Raw genomic sequence first — 15,989 nt, forward strand, 5'->3', positions numbered from 1 at the left:
TGGAACAACACGGAGTGTGCTGTCCTTATGACTGCATATGCAAAATTCATAGTACGTAAATGTACTTTTAAGTGACATGGAGTCAAAGGCATTGATTCCTTTCTTACTTACTTTACTGGAATTATTCATCCTGTGAATTTGGTGTCAGGATAGAGAATATTAAAAAGGGAAGAACTGAAGTTTTAAGTAAATGTTTTTAAAATGTGATTGACAGCTTTTGAAAACAAATGACTTGGTTTTCCCCCATTTTTTAAGGACAATTTGGAGTTCCGATTGCATCTCCGATACGAGTTTCTAATGCTGGGAATTCAACCCGTCATTGACAAGCTCAGAGGACATGAGAATGCCACACTGGACAGGTAAGACTTATTTTCTGACAACAGCTGATGAACAGAAATACTTCTTAGAAATTCTTCTCTATTTGAGACAGCTGATACTGTCTCTTCTTGAAACTGACTCCATGAAAAAACAAACAAAAAAAATTTAAAAAATATATTTATCCTTAAATTAACATCAGCAGATGAAGTAGGAAACATACTAAGTTGGCAGAGGCTGTGGCAAAGGACTTCCTCAATTGCTTTCCTTCTCAGCAGGGGATGGCAGTCAGAATGAAAAATACAAAAAATATTCTAATTGTTTTCTCTTGAAGCAAAACTGGAACAAAAGCCTGTTTTCGTAGGAGGCAGGGAAGCCAGTAGTTCATTGACTTCATTGTGACTGAGTATGTGTGGTCTGTGCAGGTTCTGAGTTTACAAGCTGTATGACTACATTTTGCCGCAGAGCTGGAACCAGGAATGATGCTAGATCAAAGATCTGCAACATTAAAAGCAAGAATAAGAAAATCTGTCCTATAGATGATCTGAATTCCTTTGGACAGTAATCAGGAGTGTTTAGGAGGGACTCAGTTGGATTTTACAAGTTAGGACAAGAGCAACGGTTTGAGAGGATCTCAGATGCCTGGATTACAAAGACTCTTGTACCAGATCTGCACACGGGAATGTGCCACAGCCTTTCTCCACATTATCTGCTGTGCTGCAGTCTCTGTGTAAGAAAAGTTCAGACAGTCAAATGTGTCACTCACCAGGTCACCCAGATCCAGACATAGTCATGCTGCTGTGCTTATCAAGAGGCATATCTAGAGGCTGTTGAGAACTGATCCACTGAATGCATTTCTGCTTCACTGTTTAAAACAACTTGTAATGATCCAATACCTGGCTAGCAAGTATGGTGTGAACTTTTTAGAACTGTATTATCACTGCAGGCATTGCATTCATCAAAAACAGAATTTCCCTTTCCTATTTTATGTTTATCTTTTACACCTTTCCTCAACACAGTGTTACAGAGTGAGTGTGTGCACCTCTGCCAGCCTTTTGTTTTGGCCTCTCACTGACTCCCTTTCCTTGCATACTTGTGACAGCACTTCATGTAAGAAAGGCTTGCCAATTTCCACATGTTCTAACTGAACTGAGGTTTTGCTGCTCCTCTAGTGACACACTTTGTTTAAGTCTGAATCATGCCATGAACATTGGCAGATGTTTTGTTATTCTGTTTCCTCTTAGACATTTAGATTTCTTTGAGATGGTCAGAAATGAAGATGACCTGGAGCTTGCCAAGCGGTTTGACCTGGTAAGTTTTTCTTTGTAGTAGCTGAACTGGCCAAAGCTGAGTTTGCATCCATTTGGGATGCTTCTTGCACCTTTCCTTTGTGCTCCCTAAAACTAATGTTTGACTTTGATGCTGGGAGAGGCTGATGCTCTTGTTTTCACCGTTTCTCATTTAGTGAGCAGGAGGTTTGCACTATGTGAACAATGAAAACAGTGCTCACACAAAGGGCTTCTGATGAGTATCTTTGATAAAAACTTCTTTCTTTTGTTTGCCTGAATGTTCAGGATTGAAGGAGGTTCTCAATCCTGCTTTCAGGTTCTCAGTCCTGATGATCTGGATGCCTTCTAGTTTCAAACATCCCCTTTGCAGGACTATGGGTGAAGTTTGGGCTATTTTCTGATATTCTTCCCAAGATTACACGTAACTCTGCTGACAACTGTTGCCTCAGAGCCTGTGGGCAGGATCAGTATTTTAGAATATGTGGATTTTAAAGACTAACATAGAGACAACCTCAAGCATCAATAAAAAGCTGAAGGGTCCTGAATGGTTTAGTCCCCTCTTTCTTTATGAACAGCTCTTGCTGCACACACAGATATGGAACAACTGACCCTTTCTTGCTTAGCTTCTACTATTTGTGCCACCAGTTTCTAGGGCCCAAATGTTTTGCTTGCTCCAGAACAGTTCTTGGTGGCTTTGCATGGCTCCCACCTTTCCTAGCCTTTTACTTTGGGGATCTTTTCCATACTGGATAGGGATGACAATGGTGGTGTTAAAGACCTTTGTGCCTGTTCCTGGAAGCTGCAGCTGGACCTGGCAGGAGACTTTGCAGAGGTCCAGTTGCTGGAAATTTGTCTGTCTTTGTATTAATTGGCTCTTTCACAGTTAATCAGGCTTTTACTGTGGATGGGTTTTCTCTTCTCTCACTTCAGATCCACATTGATACAAAAAGTGCCTCTCAGATGTTTGAGTTGATCAAGAAGAGATTGAAGCATACAGACGCCTATCCCTATTTGTTATCTATCCTCCAGCACTGCTTGCAGATGCCATGTGAGTACGTTTACAGATTTCCAGAGCAAGGGGTATTGGAGAACTGGGTGAAACTCTGCTGCAGGTACAAGTTCACAGATACCAGGGCACATCCTGCCATTGTCTCCCATTCAGAACTTGACTGTGTCTAATGAACTTGGTATCTTACACTGAAGAATTTTTGTTGCAATACTTAGGGCAGCAGTTTGACCTCTCTGCACTTGTAAATAAAATTGAGTAGCTGAGACATTCCAGTTAGTCACTGATGGAGCTTTTAATGATTTTAAATCAGAAGTTTTAGAAAAGAGTCCTTGGGCTATAGATCAGGGAATTGCCAGAAAGAGATAGCATTTGGAGTATTAAAGAAAGACACTGAGGATTTTTTCTGGTGAAACAATACAGTACTGAAAGCTGTTCTGCCACAGGGAAATTCCACAGTAAGTCTTCAGGCTGCTATCTCATGGCAATGCATTAATGGAGAGCTCCCAAACGCAAAGTGAAAAATAATACTGGAATTTGCTTCCAAAGGAAGTGATAAGAATCTTCTTATTAACTGCAATAAAATAATTCAGTTATGCATCCAGAGTGTAACAGGAGGATCACTAAAGAACTGCCTGCCTTGATCCTGTTAGGTGTGAGGTGCTGGTCTTCCATGACTTTCATCCGCATTTGAGCAGTCAAACCGAGAAGGAAACATGAGGGAGATGTGCTGGGGTGTGCTTTTCAGCAAGTAATGTGATATGTGGTGTGTTCTCAGGCTCTCATTAGATTCAAGTACAGCGATGCGCAAATTTGAGCGATACTTTGTCTCAATGGCCTCTTTGATATTACTCTTTAGAAGAGAGCTTGAGCTTTACGTATTGACTGGGATTTTTGGTGGCAGAAAGACCTAAATCCTGTTAGGCCAGGGCAGGATTGTACTGGAGCAGTTTTAAAGAGTCTAAAGATCTAGGTTATGTAACTTGCAGAGTTGAGGTGGACTTAATGTTGCTCTGGCTCTTCTGTTTGGATATCCATGGGATCAGTCCCTTTGGTTTAATTTCTATTCTTTATCTCTGCACTTTCCAGTCATGTTTGTATGAATTTTTCATGCCAGTTGAGTTTCACTGACCTGCAGATAACCAAGCATGCAGACAGAACATCTCATTGTTTCTACAGTGACCTCAACATCAAGCCCCAGAAAACACTGAGTGTTAGTTATCACAAAGGAGTCCTTTTTATGGACGTTTAAAATGCAACTTATAGCTAACCTGTCAGAAGGGTTGCATAGCCTGAATGTGCACATCAGGCACAAAGTTGCCTGTGCCCGTTATGAGCTGTCCCAATATGCCTGGTGTTCGTAAATAATCTGCTAGCAACTGTTCAGAGTTAGTCTTTGTGTTCTGTAATTCATGGCACACAGGACTGAGATGAAAGGTGGGGAGGAAAGAATCCCAGTTTGTTGGCAGGTCTGTGCACTTTGGCATGGAATTAGAAAATCTCATGGGTTGGTCTTTTTCAATACAGATAAGAGGAATGGAGGAAACTTCCAGCAGTGGCAGCTGTTGGACAGAATACTCCAACAAATTGTTCTTCAGGATGAGCGAGGAGATGATCCAGATATAGCTCCATTGGAAAACTTCAATGTCAAAAATATCATTAAAATGTAAGCTGCTTTATTTTTGTTTATTTCTGCTGTGCAGGTATAAGAATATGATCAGTATGCAGGTGCTTAAGAAATAAAATATCGTATGTGAGGACTTTCCTGTTTCAACTTACAGCTTCTCATTGTCTTGTTGAGCAGTTAAGTCTTCTAAGTAGTCTCCTTCTAATGACATCTTAGCTTGGCAGTATTTCCCTGCCAAGTCCTTGTATTTGACTTCTAGTAACTGTTATTCTGGTTAGAGGAGCATAAAAATGCTCATGATTTTATAACAAGGCTTCCTCATGTGCCTTTTTAATTCAGGTTGCTCATGAAAGCTTTCCTTGATACTAAAAAGTAAAAATAATATCATATTCTCTATGTAGATCCCATTCCTACTAATGAGCACATGGTTTAGAAAGATTGCAAATAGGGGAAAGCAGTCCCCATTTGGCACACAAAACCTCTTACCTCTTCATAAAATGTCTGTTTGCTCTCACGCACAGAGGGCATTACCATTATTTTTTCCCATAGGATGCATCATTTGAGAAGTCTAGCTACATGAGCTGGCTCTCTTCTCAACTTCCCTGTTCTCAGTCCTTTTTTAGCCAAACTTTTGGATTCTTCATTTCATCCAACTGCTTCTGCAGGTAATTCGTGGCCCATTACCCTTCCGAATTATCCACTGAAAAGAACATTTATAGAACATAAGCCCTATATGAAACCAAATTCCCCTGTACTAAAAATTTTACAGTTCCTTTTGTTATAGGTGTGAGCCAAAATAGAAACTGATTTCTTGTCATGGAAAAATACAGTGGTGTTGGATACCAGACTTCATTGTAGATTTCATGCCTGATCTTCCCTTTCTGCTTTCATAGCTACTTCTCATTCTGCATATCTAATCAATCCCCAGCATGCCCTGCATATTTTCTGTCAGTAATAGGAAATAGCTGTGCCAATATGAGATACGAGAATTGCCTTATTACTGATGTATTACCCAAAAGAGAAGTGTTCTTCCTCCTTGTAAGAAAGAAAAAACAGAACCACAGAGATAAGGAAAAAAAAACCAATGGCAATCTGGTCTTATATTAAGCATGGGGTAATTTGTAACCTATAGCAGCTCTGATTATTTTAGTGATGACTTCTCTCTTTCAAAATAAGTAGACTTGGCACTTTGAGGGCATTACCTGAAGACAGGAATGTATCAAGACTTTCTTCCACAGCCATTCCTTTATCCCTTTTTATGACATTGAGTAAAAAAGGCATCCTTTCTCTATTAGCTGTAGGCTAGGGAGCAGAATCTGGATCCAGAAGGACCACTGGCATGATCCTGTATAAACTTGTACACTTACCAGGTTGACTTTTGCTGATCACTTTGCATAATGGCCACTTGCCTTTCAACCTGGGTAGCTCAGGAAAAGTTTAAATTATCTCATTTCATCTTACAGGCTGGTGAATGAAAATGAGGTCAAGCAGTGGAGGGATCAGGCAGAGAAGTTCCGGAAAGGTGAGTTCATCTTCTTTGCTTGCATAGGCAGAAACTGATCCCAATTCATTCACAGAGCAGCGAGCAGCACAGCTGGGCACAACTTTTCCTTTTGCAGACATTTTGTGTCATGGTGAACAGTTTATGTGTTTCACAGGATGGGGGTTCCTTCAGTCCTCGCATGAAGTGATTTTACAGTCTATCTGAAACGTAGGCAGTGCTGTCTTGATCACTGAAGGTCATTGTCAAGACAGTCAGACCCTATTTTCTTTTTCTTGCTCTCATTATACATCCCTGCTTGAGCTGACAGAAGTGTCAGCTTTATTTCAGCATAACCTACATCTCCCCAGGGACTGTTCATGAGCTTTGTTTCATCAGTCCCACTTGTGTGTTCCCTCTAGACCATGCAGAGCTGATGAGCAGGCTAGAGAAGAAGGAGCGGGAATGTGAAACCAAGACCCAGGAGAAGGATGAAATGATGAAGACACTGAACAAAATGAAGGACAAGCTGCAGAAGGAATCCTTGGAGCTGCGCCAGACCCGAGACCAGATGAATGATCTGGTGGCTCAACTTAATGAGTTCTCGGTATGAGACTGGGAGTCTTCCCCATCTTTGTTTAAAGGCTGCTAACGAGTGAATGATGAACAAAAGCATGTTATGCATGAGGCACATCTGTGGTCATAATACGAGAATACTTAGAAGCTGCTCAGCTTTTGGCTGAGACCAATATCCCTGAGCTGGTGGTATAGAGTGGTTCATGCATGGGGTGCTCCATTCCTTCTTCTCAGCCACCTTCCTTGCAGGAGTTGCTGAGGCTAGTCTGTCCTCCTCCAGCCATAATTTTCACTGCTGAGTGGGGTGGCTCTGGTTATTATTTCAGTGGAATGGAGAGAAACCTCCCTGATACAAAAGTAAATAAGAAACAGGATTCCGATCATGCTGCAAGAGCATCTGAACTGTCTCAGAGTTCTGCAAAAGTGACATTTGCAGATGCTCCCTCCTGTTTGGTGCTCCTTCTATCCCAGCAGTGTGCCTGAGCTGCCAGAACACAGCCCTGAGAAGTTAGACACTGCAGGAAGCAGATTCAGTCCCTCCTCCCCTCTCCCACTTTGCATTACTGAGGCCTAATGACAGGTATTCAGTGTTTCAAACCTTTAGCTTTTAAACCCAGGAGTTCAAAAGTTCATAAGATTGAACTTTTCTCTTTTTTCATACATAAGGAGAAAATAATACATTTTGGCTTCTTTTACTGGCTTTTTGTTTTTCTGAGCCATTTATGGTTCCTTTTTCAAGCTCTTCTCCACAACTCCATGGGCTTGAAACTTTCTCTTAAATGAAAGCTGAGATTCCTCCCTTTATTGCATGGCTTTGAGTGCAGGAGGCTTTAAAGAAAACATCAAATATTTTGAGAGTCATAATAAAATCACATCAGCTGGCAACATGGAGTTATTGAGCCTTTTAAACTGTTTGCTTTCTTTTTTTCTGTTTCTTTTTATTTTCCAGCAAGGGGGCAGCATTTCCTTCCCACCCCCACCACCCCCTCCTCCAGGTGGCCCATTAGCTTTGTCCTCTTCTCATATGTCTGAGAATTTGCCACCACTGCCACCTCCTCTGCCTTTCTCCAGCTCTCCCCCGCCTCCTGCTCCACCACCTCCACCAGGAGGACCTCCTCCTCCACCAGGAGCACCACCTTTCTTCAGCATGGGGGTGCCACCCCCTTCAACAACCACCTTCAGCACCAGTGGCCCCAGTCTGAAGAAGAAATCTATCCCGCAGCCTTCACATCCACTGAAATCCTTCAACTGGGCTAAGCTGAGCGAGGTAAGAAACTGCATTACTCAATTGATTTACTTTCTGAGTATGCCCCAGTGTTGACTAATGCCATGAAATGCAAAGTGGCATAGAAGCAAGTGGCTTTCTGTGGGCTGTGGTCAGTATTTAGGGAGTCTCCTCAGTTCTCCAGCACATCCCCTGTGATGAGCAAGGTTCTGGATAGATTGAGCTGCATAGATCTGGGCATGCAAATGATCTGGTCAAGCAAAGCTGTAGTGGGGTTGAATACGTGAGTGAGAGCTGGACATATCCAGGACTGGTGTGCCGGAGCTGCCCTCACTTGTACACCAGGGAAAAGGGTGACCAGAGCCCATGTGGGCAAAACACGGTGAGAACCATCTGGAAAACCAGCCACCTCTACTCTGGCAGGAGCCATCACCAAGGAGAGAAAGATGTCCTGATTCTCCTCACTGTTTGTTCATGGCCATGAGGGAAGCTGCCTTTCTCCTTGAATGGTTGTAACTCAGTCTGTAGGTGATAAAACTCTAGGTTGGCAAAAAAACCCAAACAAACAAACAAACAAACAAACAAAAAAACCCCAGAGGACTTGGATTCTTCCTGTTGCACTCATTTTCTTCTACTTTGGTTGTGTCTCCTTCTCTTTCACTTCTCTCTCCTCCTTCTCTTTCTTTTTCCCTTCTTCTTTTCCCTCTCCTTCTCTTTAGGTCTTAATTTTTTAAAACTGATTTAGAAAGAAAAAAGTGTCTCTGTTGAGTTTGGATTTCTGCCTAGAAACCCAGGTTCTCTTTTAGACTGAAACTCACCCAGGGCCCAACTCCGGCATTTGGAATGAGTGTCCAGGGACCTCTGGAATGCCACAAGAATTCTCTCTCCCCCTCTCCCCTTTTCTTTAAAATAAAGTGAAGTGAAATATTTGCTGCACCGTCTGTGCTTGTCTGTCAAGGCCACGTGGGGGGTGTGGGAGAGAATGTAAGGACGAGGATTTATTTTCCTTTGCAGAACATGGAACTTAGTGCTCTGAAGAAAAGAAATAATAACTAATACACGTATATATATGAATTCATATGAAAAAGAGAGAGTCACAGGTGTTTCTGTTTAGTGTACAGTAACTGTAGGCTTATCCTGCCCTCTGGATAAGAGTGAAGGCAGCTGTGCTAATAAAATTGAAGACCTGGGTGGTGAGATGGCTAAAATATAGTATTTTGAGGATGGCAAAATAGTTGGGAAAGGGGGCATGAGGGGGTGGGGCCTTCATTTTGGAATGTCTGCCAGTGTTAGTGTTTTGAACCTGGTATGGTCTCTGCAAAATGGCAGAGGTTGTGGTGTTGATACAGGTGGCTCACTTTGTGACTTGGGTTGTACTTTGTTATGGAATTATTTAATTTTACTGACTGCTGGAGAAGCTGATATGTTTTGGTCATCTTCCTCATTTAGCCTAGATTTCCTGCTTCAGTATCTTTCTATTCACATAGATATGAATCCTCTGAGCACAAAGTCATGAGTAGGTAGGATGGGCCTTGTCATGCCTTTTGTTACCTTTCCTACACTTCTGTGGTGTTCTCCTGAACTGAGCTGTCAGAGTAGCCAGACTGGAATGAGTGAGGACTCAAAACAAGCACAGTGTCTGGGAGCACCGCATCTTGAGTTTTTGAGCCCGGGAAACTGAGGCTTGGAAGTGTGCGCAGTATTTTTGTGGTTTGTGGTAGGGTTTAACTTCCAGTTCACAAGAATACAACTTTTCCCCACAAAAATGTTTTGAGGAACAATACATGAAACACAGCAAGGTGAGGGAACGCAGCATTGGAAACAGCTGTACATAAAGTTAGGGCTGCAAGTAGGTAAAATATTCAGCTCTTAGTTATCTCTGCTTACTGTTTAGACCACCTTTCTCTAAGCAATTAGTACAGAATCTCTCTCAGGAGATTTTTCAAGTAAGTGTGAAGATGACTGAGGCAGCCCACATTCAAGCAAACTCCTCTTTGTCCATGCAGCCTGCCTCGAGGCAGTGAGGGAAGGCCAACAGGAGTGTGTACTAGGCTGGCTGAGAGGGATTTGTCTGCAATATAGTTTCTCAGTAGTGGAATCGAGGCTGTTCTCCCAGGCAATTCCTATGACACCTTTTTTTCTGATGCTGATTTTGTCTTTGGAAGAAAAGAACTGAGCTGTTGGGTGTTGGGAGAAATATCAAATATAGTCAGGCTCTTAGCAGTTGACAATAACAGATTGTCCACAGTTCCCATGGGCACCACAAAAGAAGGTTTGACTGGAAGGATCTGTGCTTCTAACAAGGAAACTCCAACAGCTCACTAATTTCCATTGAGAATTAAGGACTTTGTGCTAGTTTTGATGTAAGCTAATGACCAGTGGCAAAGACATTTAGATGCCTGGATGATCTGAGTGCTGATGAAGCCCTTCCACACCACAGCTCCATTCATACAGCACTCTAGCATTGTTTGTGAGTTCCATTCATACAGCACTACAGTAGTGCTGGTGCCAAGGATCTCTGGTTTTCAAGAAAAAGATCTTGCAATATAACCACTGTAATATCCTGGAAGGATTCCTTTCTTTGTTTCTGGGCAGCAATGCTCTCTTACTCTGAGTTTTACACAGCACCAAAGGTCAATCAGGGACCAAACATTTATGGTTAATCCAAGCAATGGACTGGTTTCAAGAAAATTGGAAGTATGGACTAATAGTTACCTATTTGATAAATATAAAGATACTGATTTGAAGTTCTCAGAATAAATCAAGTCAACCTTCAACTTCTCTATTTCTTATCTCATGGCTGGAGAAGCAGCTTCCCATCAAGTATTCTGGTAATGACTCTCATCAGTGATGTCAGAGAGGCTTTCTTTAGCCAGCCCTAAATAGACCTGACTGGAATAGTTTCATAAGAAAGGTATTTGTTCTACATCCCATACAGGAGTTTTTTAAAAAGCCCAAAACACACACACATAAAAACAAATCAAAACCACCAAACCCAAAAACTCCCAAAACAGTCAGTCACATAAACAGAAAATATTCATTTTGACACTAATTAAAAAAAAAAAGTTTCTATAAAGTTATCAATGATTCTGATTTCTGGAACTTTTTTCCTAGAAGCAGACTGAGGTTTATGGCATAAAATGATGAAGGACTGCTGCTAGAGATGCAAAACTAATGGAAAGATTTCCAAAATTTCATTGTGAAGCTACTCATAATAGCTGTGGTGGTGCCTAGGCCTACAATGAAATAAAATAGCTGATTTAACAAACAGGCAAAAAATATAGCTTTTGCTTGAAGTGGATTTTTCTCACACTGAAGAAGGATCTAGTATTAAGAAAAGTTTGGAAAATGTGCCTTTTTCATATCACTTTTCAGATTCATAATGGAATTCTCAATTAAAACTTTTAAGTTGCTTCCACTTTTCTGGTTAATATTTTACAAATATTAACTTACTAATAATCAGGATTGCCTGTTCCAGTATTCATTGTTTCCATGGTTTCTCTGAACCTGCAGGTCAAACAAAGGTACTGTAGGTTTTCACTCATTCTGTGAAGTAATTGAGGCATGATGGACTTTGATGCCTTCCAGAATATCATTATTTATCTATCAGGGTAAATAAAATTATCCTTTAGATGTAGCAGAGGACAGCTTGATATGATTTGCAGTGCCATGGATCTCTATTATTTCCTAATGTCGTTAAGTCTGTCAGCAAACTGGGATTAACTATAAAGGTGGAATGATGTGACTGCTACAGTGAGTGAATTGTTAAATGCTACATACCAAAAACTCAGCTTGATGGAGCAAATGCCTTGTCAATACTTTTTATCATAATAAGATCTTTCCTGTCCTGTTATGTGTCACCATTTCATTAGAGGATGCTAGGAAGTACAGTTCACGGGGTTTGCTTCTCTAAGTGGGCCAAAATTTTCCAAAGCACAGGAACCACAGATCTTGGAAAACTTGTAGAATGAAAAAATGAATGAATAAACAAATAAATAAAAATGGAGAGAAAAACATTACAGATAAAATGACTGTTTGGGTTTTTTTTAGGGTTTTTTTTTTTCTTTCTAGGGGCAGAGAAGAAAAAAGAAAATAAGAAATAAAGAATTTGTTTTTAAATTGTTATTTAGGGACCATAAATATTTTTGTGGTGCTGAGGGAATCATTTATCATAGCAACCACATTATGCAAGTCTGTTTCTCTTAAAATACTCTGTCTTCTCTGGCTGATGACAAGAAACTATCAGCCAGTTAATCCATAACTGTGTAAACTGTGTATGAAGAGTTCAGGAAGTTATCTGGCAGCAACATGAAAATTTTCAAGGACAGAGCTTATAGTAGAAATAGAAGGGACAGGCCCATTGCAAGTATTAAATTGTTTATATCTCTGCCTGCCTTGATTTTTCTTTGACTGCATTAGCCGTAAAATTGGATTGCTTTGGTCAAAGTTCTGTTGTGCACACCATTGCAATGGGTACTGCTTTGGAATTTGTCTTTTTGCTACAAGTAGCATACAAACCATACAGAACCAGATTCAACCAGGCTCTTAAAATGAATCTGAAGTCAGAATTATTTTCAGTGGGTTGTTTTCCTGGGAAGCAGGGGGAGAACTACTCTCTGCTGTCCTTTTCTGAGTCCCAAAACTTGCTGTTTTGGCACCTTTGCAGTTCATTCAGACTAGACTGTTCTGTAGGACATTTTCACTGTTCTTGCCATTAGTGGGGAAACCTCACTCTCGTGAGATTTTTGCAGCTGGACAGGTAGATGGGCAAGACTCATGAGTAGCTGTCTTGAGTCACATCCAGCCTCTGCCAAACACAGCATACAGCTTTTTGGCATCCCCGGGGCTCTATTCCAGTGATGACTCTGAGGACTCCTGTCAAGAAATATTCTACCATTTCAGTGTTTGATTGGACAGTCTGAAACAGTGAGGCTCTCAGAGAACTGCTCTGCTGTTCAAATACATCCCTCAGGATTTATAATTCATGGTTTACAAAGCCAGCCTGGAAATTGAATGAGAATGATCACTCTGCCTGGATGCTTCTAGCTAAGATTGGCAGTGGAGTTCAGGGCTAGGATAAAAAGAAAATTAATTTTGTCTCCTATTGCTTTGGCTGAGATGAGCCTCTCAGACTTGTTTGCCATGTTACAGTCACATGTTCTTCCTACTATGGAGAGAAGAGCCATGCTGATTGCAAGGGATGATACAGTGATGTTGGTGAGCCCGCTCAGGGATGGGTGCTGCTGCCGTCTAGGATATGCTCTCACTGTGAAAAGCACTGCAGACACCCCTCCTTACCCTCAGGCACTCACAGGCTGCCTCTGGAGAAAGGGTGTTGGTTTTCCTCCACAGTGTCTGCCCTGGCAGGAATTTCCTCCAGAGCACTTCACACTTTTATTTCCCCCTCATTTTATCCTCCTCAGTTTTTTTTTCCTTGCTCCTTGAGCCTTGTGGCTTAGCACATTTCCTTCATTCCTTTTGATGACTCTGAATGGGAAGTAGAGCCTGTTCCTAATTAGTTCTGATAATGAAGTGCTAACACACTTTGCTGTGTAGGTACAAGTCAGATACTTCAGTGCTGGAACCTGTGTGAGGATTTCATTGCTATTGCTTGTGGTCCCTGGCTTTCTCTGCATCAGTGTTCTGCTGGCTCTTTATCTCCTGGGATTTGCTTAGGTCTTTTTTTACAAGTCTTTTTGTCCATTTATTTTTTTCTTTCAATCAGCATTTTCATTATTTTTGCAGTTAATAAAGTACAATAAATGTACGTGTCGTAAACTAAATGAACTAAGAATCGTGGTGTCAGTGGTGTGAAGAGCACCCAAAGCTTGTCTTACACAACATGCACCTTAAGAGTCATTAGGAAGGAGAAGCTAGTTTGGTCTTTGTGTCCTCTGCCAGAAAGGATATCAGTCCTGAGAATGTCAGCAGGAGACCCAAGACCTTCACTTAGTTTAGGATGATTGCTGATTAGTTAATTCGTGTACTACAGGAGGCTGCTTGTTCTGGGTTTGATGGACAGCAAATAGGAGTAGAAGTTTGTGCCTGTCTCCCTCCATGCTAATTATCTGCCAAACAGCTAGGATTCCTGGCATTCAGGATAATGTATCATCATGAGGGTTGTGAACATTTCCAGTTACTGTGAATGATGCTGTTTCAGGGATCTGGGTATAGTTTGTGTCTATCTGGCTTGACAAAGACCTCATGTAGACAAGGGAGTTCATGTAATAGGAAACAATTAGACTTCAAAGACTCAAAAGCTTAAAAGTAAAATAAAATAATAATTTAAACTACTTTCACAGGCAGACATAATGAAAGCCACACACCCTTTAGGCTTTACAAAAGAACTTGGAAAAATCTGAAAAAGGGACTATGTGTCTGGGGTTTGTCATGCATCACTGCTTTTCCTAAGCTTATTCCTCCTGATGGTAACACTCCTTTCAGCATGACCAAAATTGTTGTGTTAGACAGATGGCCACTCTTGAAAGGAAATATGCTGTGGGATCATGGATAATGCTTGAGATGTGGTCTGCTCATCTTGGAATGTGCCTTTTCATTAGAGGCTTGCTATGATGAAAACTACAAAATAGTATTTTTAAAACAAACAAGAAAACACAAACAAACAAAAACCTCCACCAAAACCCCAAAACGAAACACTATTTTTTCTCCTTTGATTCTTGAAACAAAGTGTGTCTTCTAAAATGACAGCAGTAGTGGATAGCAATGTGACCAGTGAGTAGAAGAGAATGATCTATTCAAATGGGATTGGATGGTCTTAGCTATATACTTTTGCTATCTAGTTAAAATATGTCCTTTCCTTTTAGGAGAGGATCCATGGCACGATCTGGAATGAGATTGATGATTTAAAGGCATTCAAGGTGCTGGATCTAGAAGATTTTGAAAAGATGTTCTCCGCATACCAGAGGCACCAGGTAGGAGTGAACTCTTTCATAACTTTTCTGTCTTGAATTTCTGGAGGAGAAATGAATACACGACAGTGGTCTGAGCTTTTGGCCACCTGCAGTCAGGCTGCATCACTTGATGCTCTGCCACCATTCAAAAAATCTTAAGACCAAAAGAAGTTGGGATGGACACATGGGGCAGGGTCTAAGCTTCTGATATGGACATACTTCATACTCATGGGCACCTCTCAGAAACAGCACCTACCCACAGGAATGCTCTAGTTAATGTCATTGGCCACTGACTTCCAAAAGCTGCGGAGCTTTACATTTATATTTGCATATTAAACTTCCTGTTTCTCCCATTCATCCATAGAAAAAAGGCTGTAGTTCCCTGAGTACTGAGCAAGGTGACTGTACTAGATGTCTTTCATTTTGTCTGTTTTTTCTTAAACAGCCAGCTACCTGAACTGACTAGGTGATAGAAATGGTCGGAATTACAGATTATAGAACAAACAGCATATTTTAAAAGTGGCCATTTGTTGGAATATCTTTTTTCCCTCCTCTCTCTCTTGGAAAGCAAGTCACTTTGAATCTGCCTATCTCCACTGAATGAGATTTAGCGGCAGATGGATTGTACTTTCACTCCTTGAACTCCCCCAGCTTTCCTTTGCTTTTGGACTATTTTCAATGTTTTGTATGCTGCAGAACTGGATCAGTACTCTGAAGTTTTAGGAAAAGACTCAGACCCAACTGCTATAAACAACCTTTATGATTATTCCTTACAGTAATGATAACTACTCCATTAACTGACTCAGTACCTTAAAATTAACAATCCAACCCCTTGTCTTTGGATTTTCCATCTTCTCTCTTATCTCTTTTACTTTTCTATCTAATCCAATAAACATAATGAATAATTCATCTTATTTATGAGCTCACAGCCACATGGATAAGCTGTGAAGAATGTGATGTTAACTGTTGCATGATGAGATTTCATTTCCCATTCTCCTTCTGCAAATAGTTGATGCTGTTTCAGTGGGTCCCTTTCTTTTTCTGTAAATCACATTCCTTGAAAGAAGATCTTAGTTCACAGAAGGGAAGAAAGGCATACAAGACCTCAGTGCTGTTAAGAGATTGGATTTAGACCCTGTCCCAAGAGCTTCCGTTCCCATGTTTCAGGTGCAAACCTTGCAGCTTCCTCACTAGAAACGACCTTGCAAAGCCTTGCTTCCTTTTGTCCCCAAAAGCTAAAGTTGTCCTGGTCTCAGAATCATAATATTTATGATTACATTACCAATCACTGGAAGGCAGCCTGAGCTATTCAGCCATAAACTAACCTGACCCTTACCCCTGCCTCTGTGGGTCTCTGAGCAGTACTCTTCCATCCTCATTAAACACACTTTATGACAGTGGCTCCAGACACTAGAGTAACACTTATGTAAGCTTCTTGTATTTTTGTGCAGTTAGACATCTTGCTGCCCTTACAGCTTTTGTTGAGGTTTTTACATTATTTTGGTGGGATTTTTTTTTCTCCTTAAATATTTTGTTGTTGTTACTTTACATGGTACTTCT

The 15,989-nt window shown here is 41.0% G+C and overlaps 1 protein-coding gene across 5 annotated transcripts in view; it reads left to right on the forward strand.

Moving 5' to 3' along the window:
• The window catches only part of DAAM2 (dishevelled associated activator of morphogenesis 2), a 199,500-nt gene that overhangs the window by 143,984 nt on the left and 39,527 nt on the right, over nt 1–15,989 (forward strand). For all 5 annotated transcript variants that reach the window (XM_038132377.1, XM_038132378.1, XM_038132375.1 and 2 more), the window contains 8 exons: nt 256–359; nt 1,560–1,626; nt 2,535–2,652; nt 4,138–4,276; nt 5,701–5,759; nt 6,140–6,324; nt 7,243–7,560; nt 14,343–14,450. In XM_038132377.1, coding sequence (XP_037988305.1) covers nt 256–359; nt 1,560–1,626; nt 2,535–2,652; nt 4,138–4,276; nt 5,701–5,759; nt 6,140–6,324; nt 7,243–7,560; nt 14,343–14,450 — 1,098 coding nt within the window. The remainder of the gene's footprint in view (nt 1–255; nt 360–1,559; nt 1,627–2,534; nt 2,653–4,137; nt 4,277–5,700; nt 5,760–6,139; nt 6,325–7,242; nt 7,561–14,342; nt 14,451–15,989) is intronic.

This window comes from Motacilla alba, chromosome 3, assembly GCF_015832195.1.
Source record: "Motacilla alba alba isolate MOTALB_02 chromosome 3, Motacilla_alba_V1.0_pri, whole genome shotgun sequence".
Classification (NCBI taxonomy): Eukaryota; Metazoa; Chordata; class Aves; order Passeriformes; family Motacillidae; genus Motacilla; species Motacilla alba.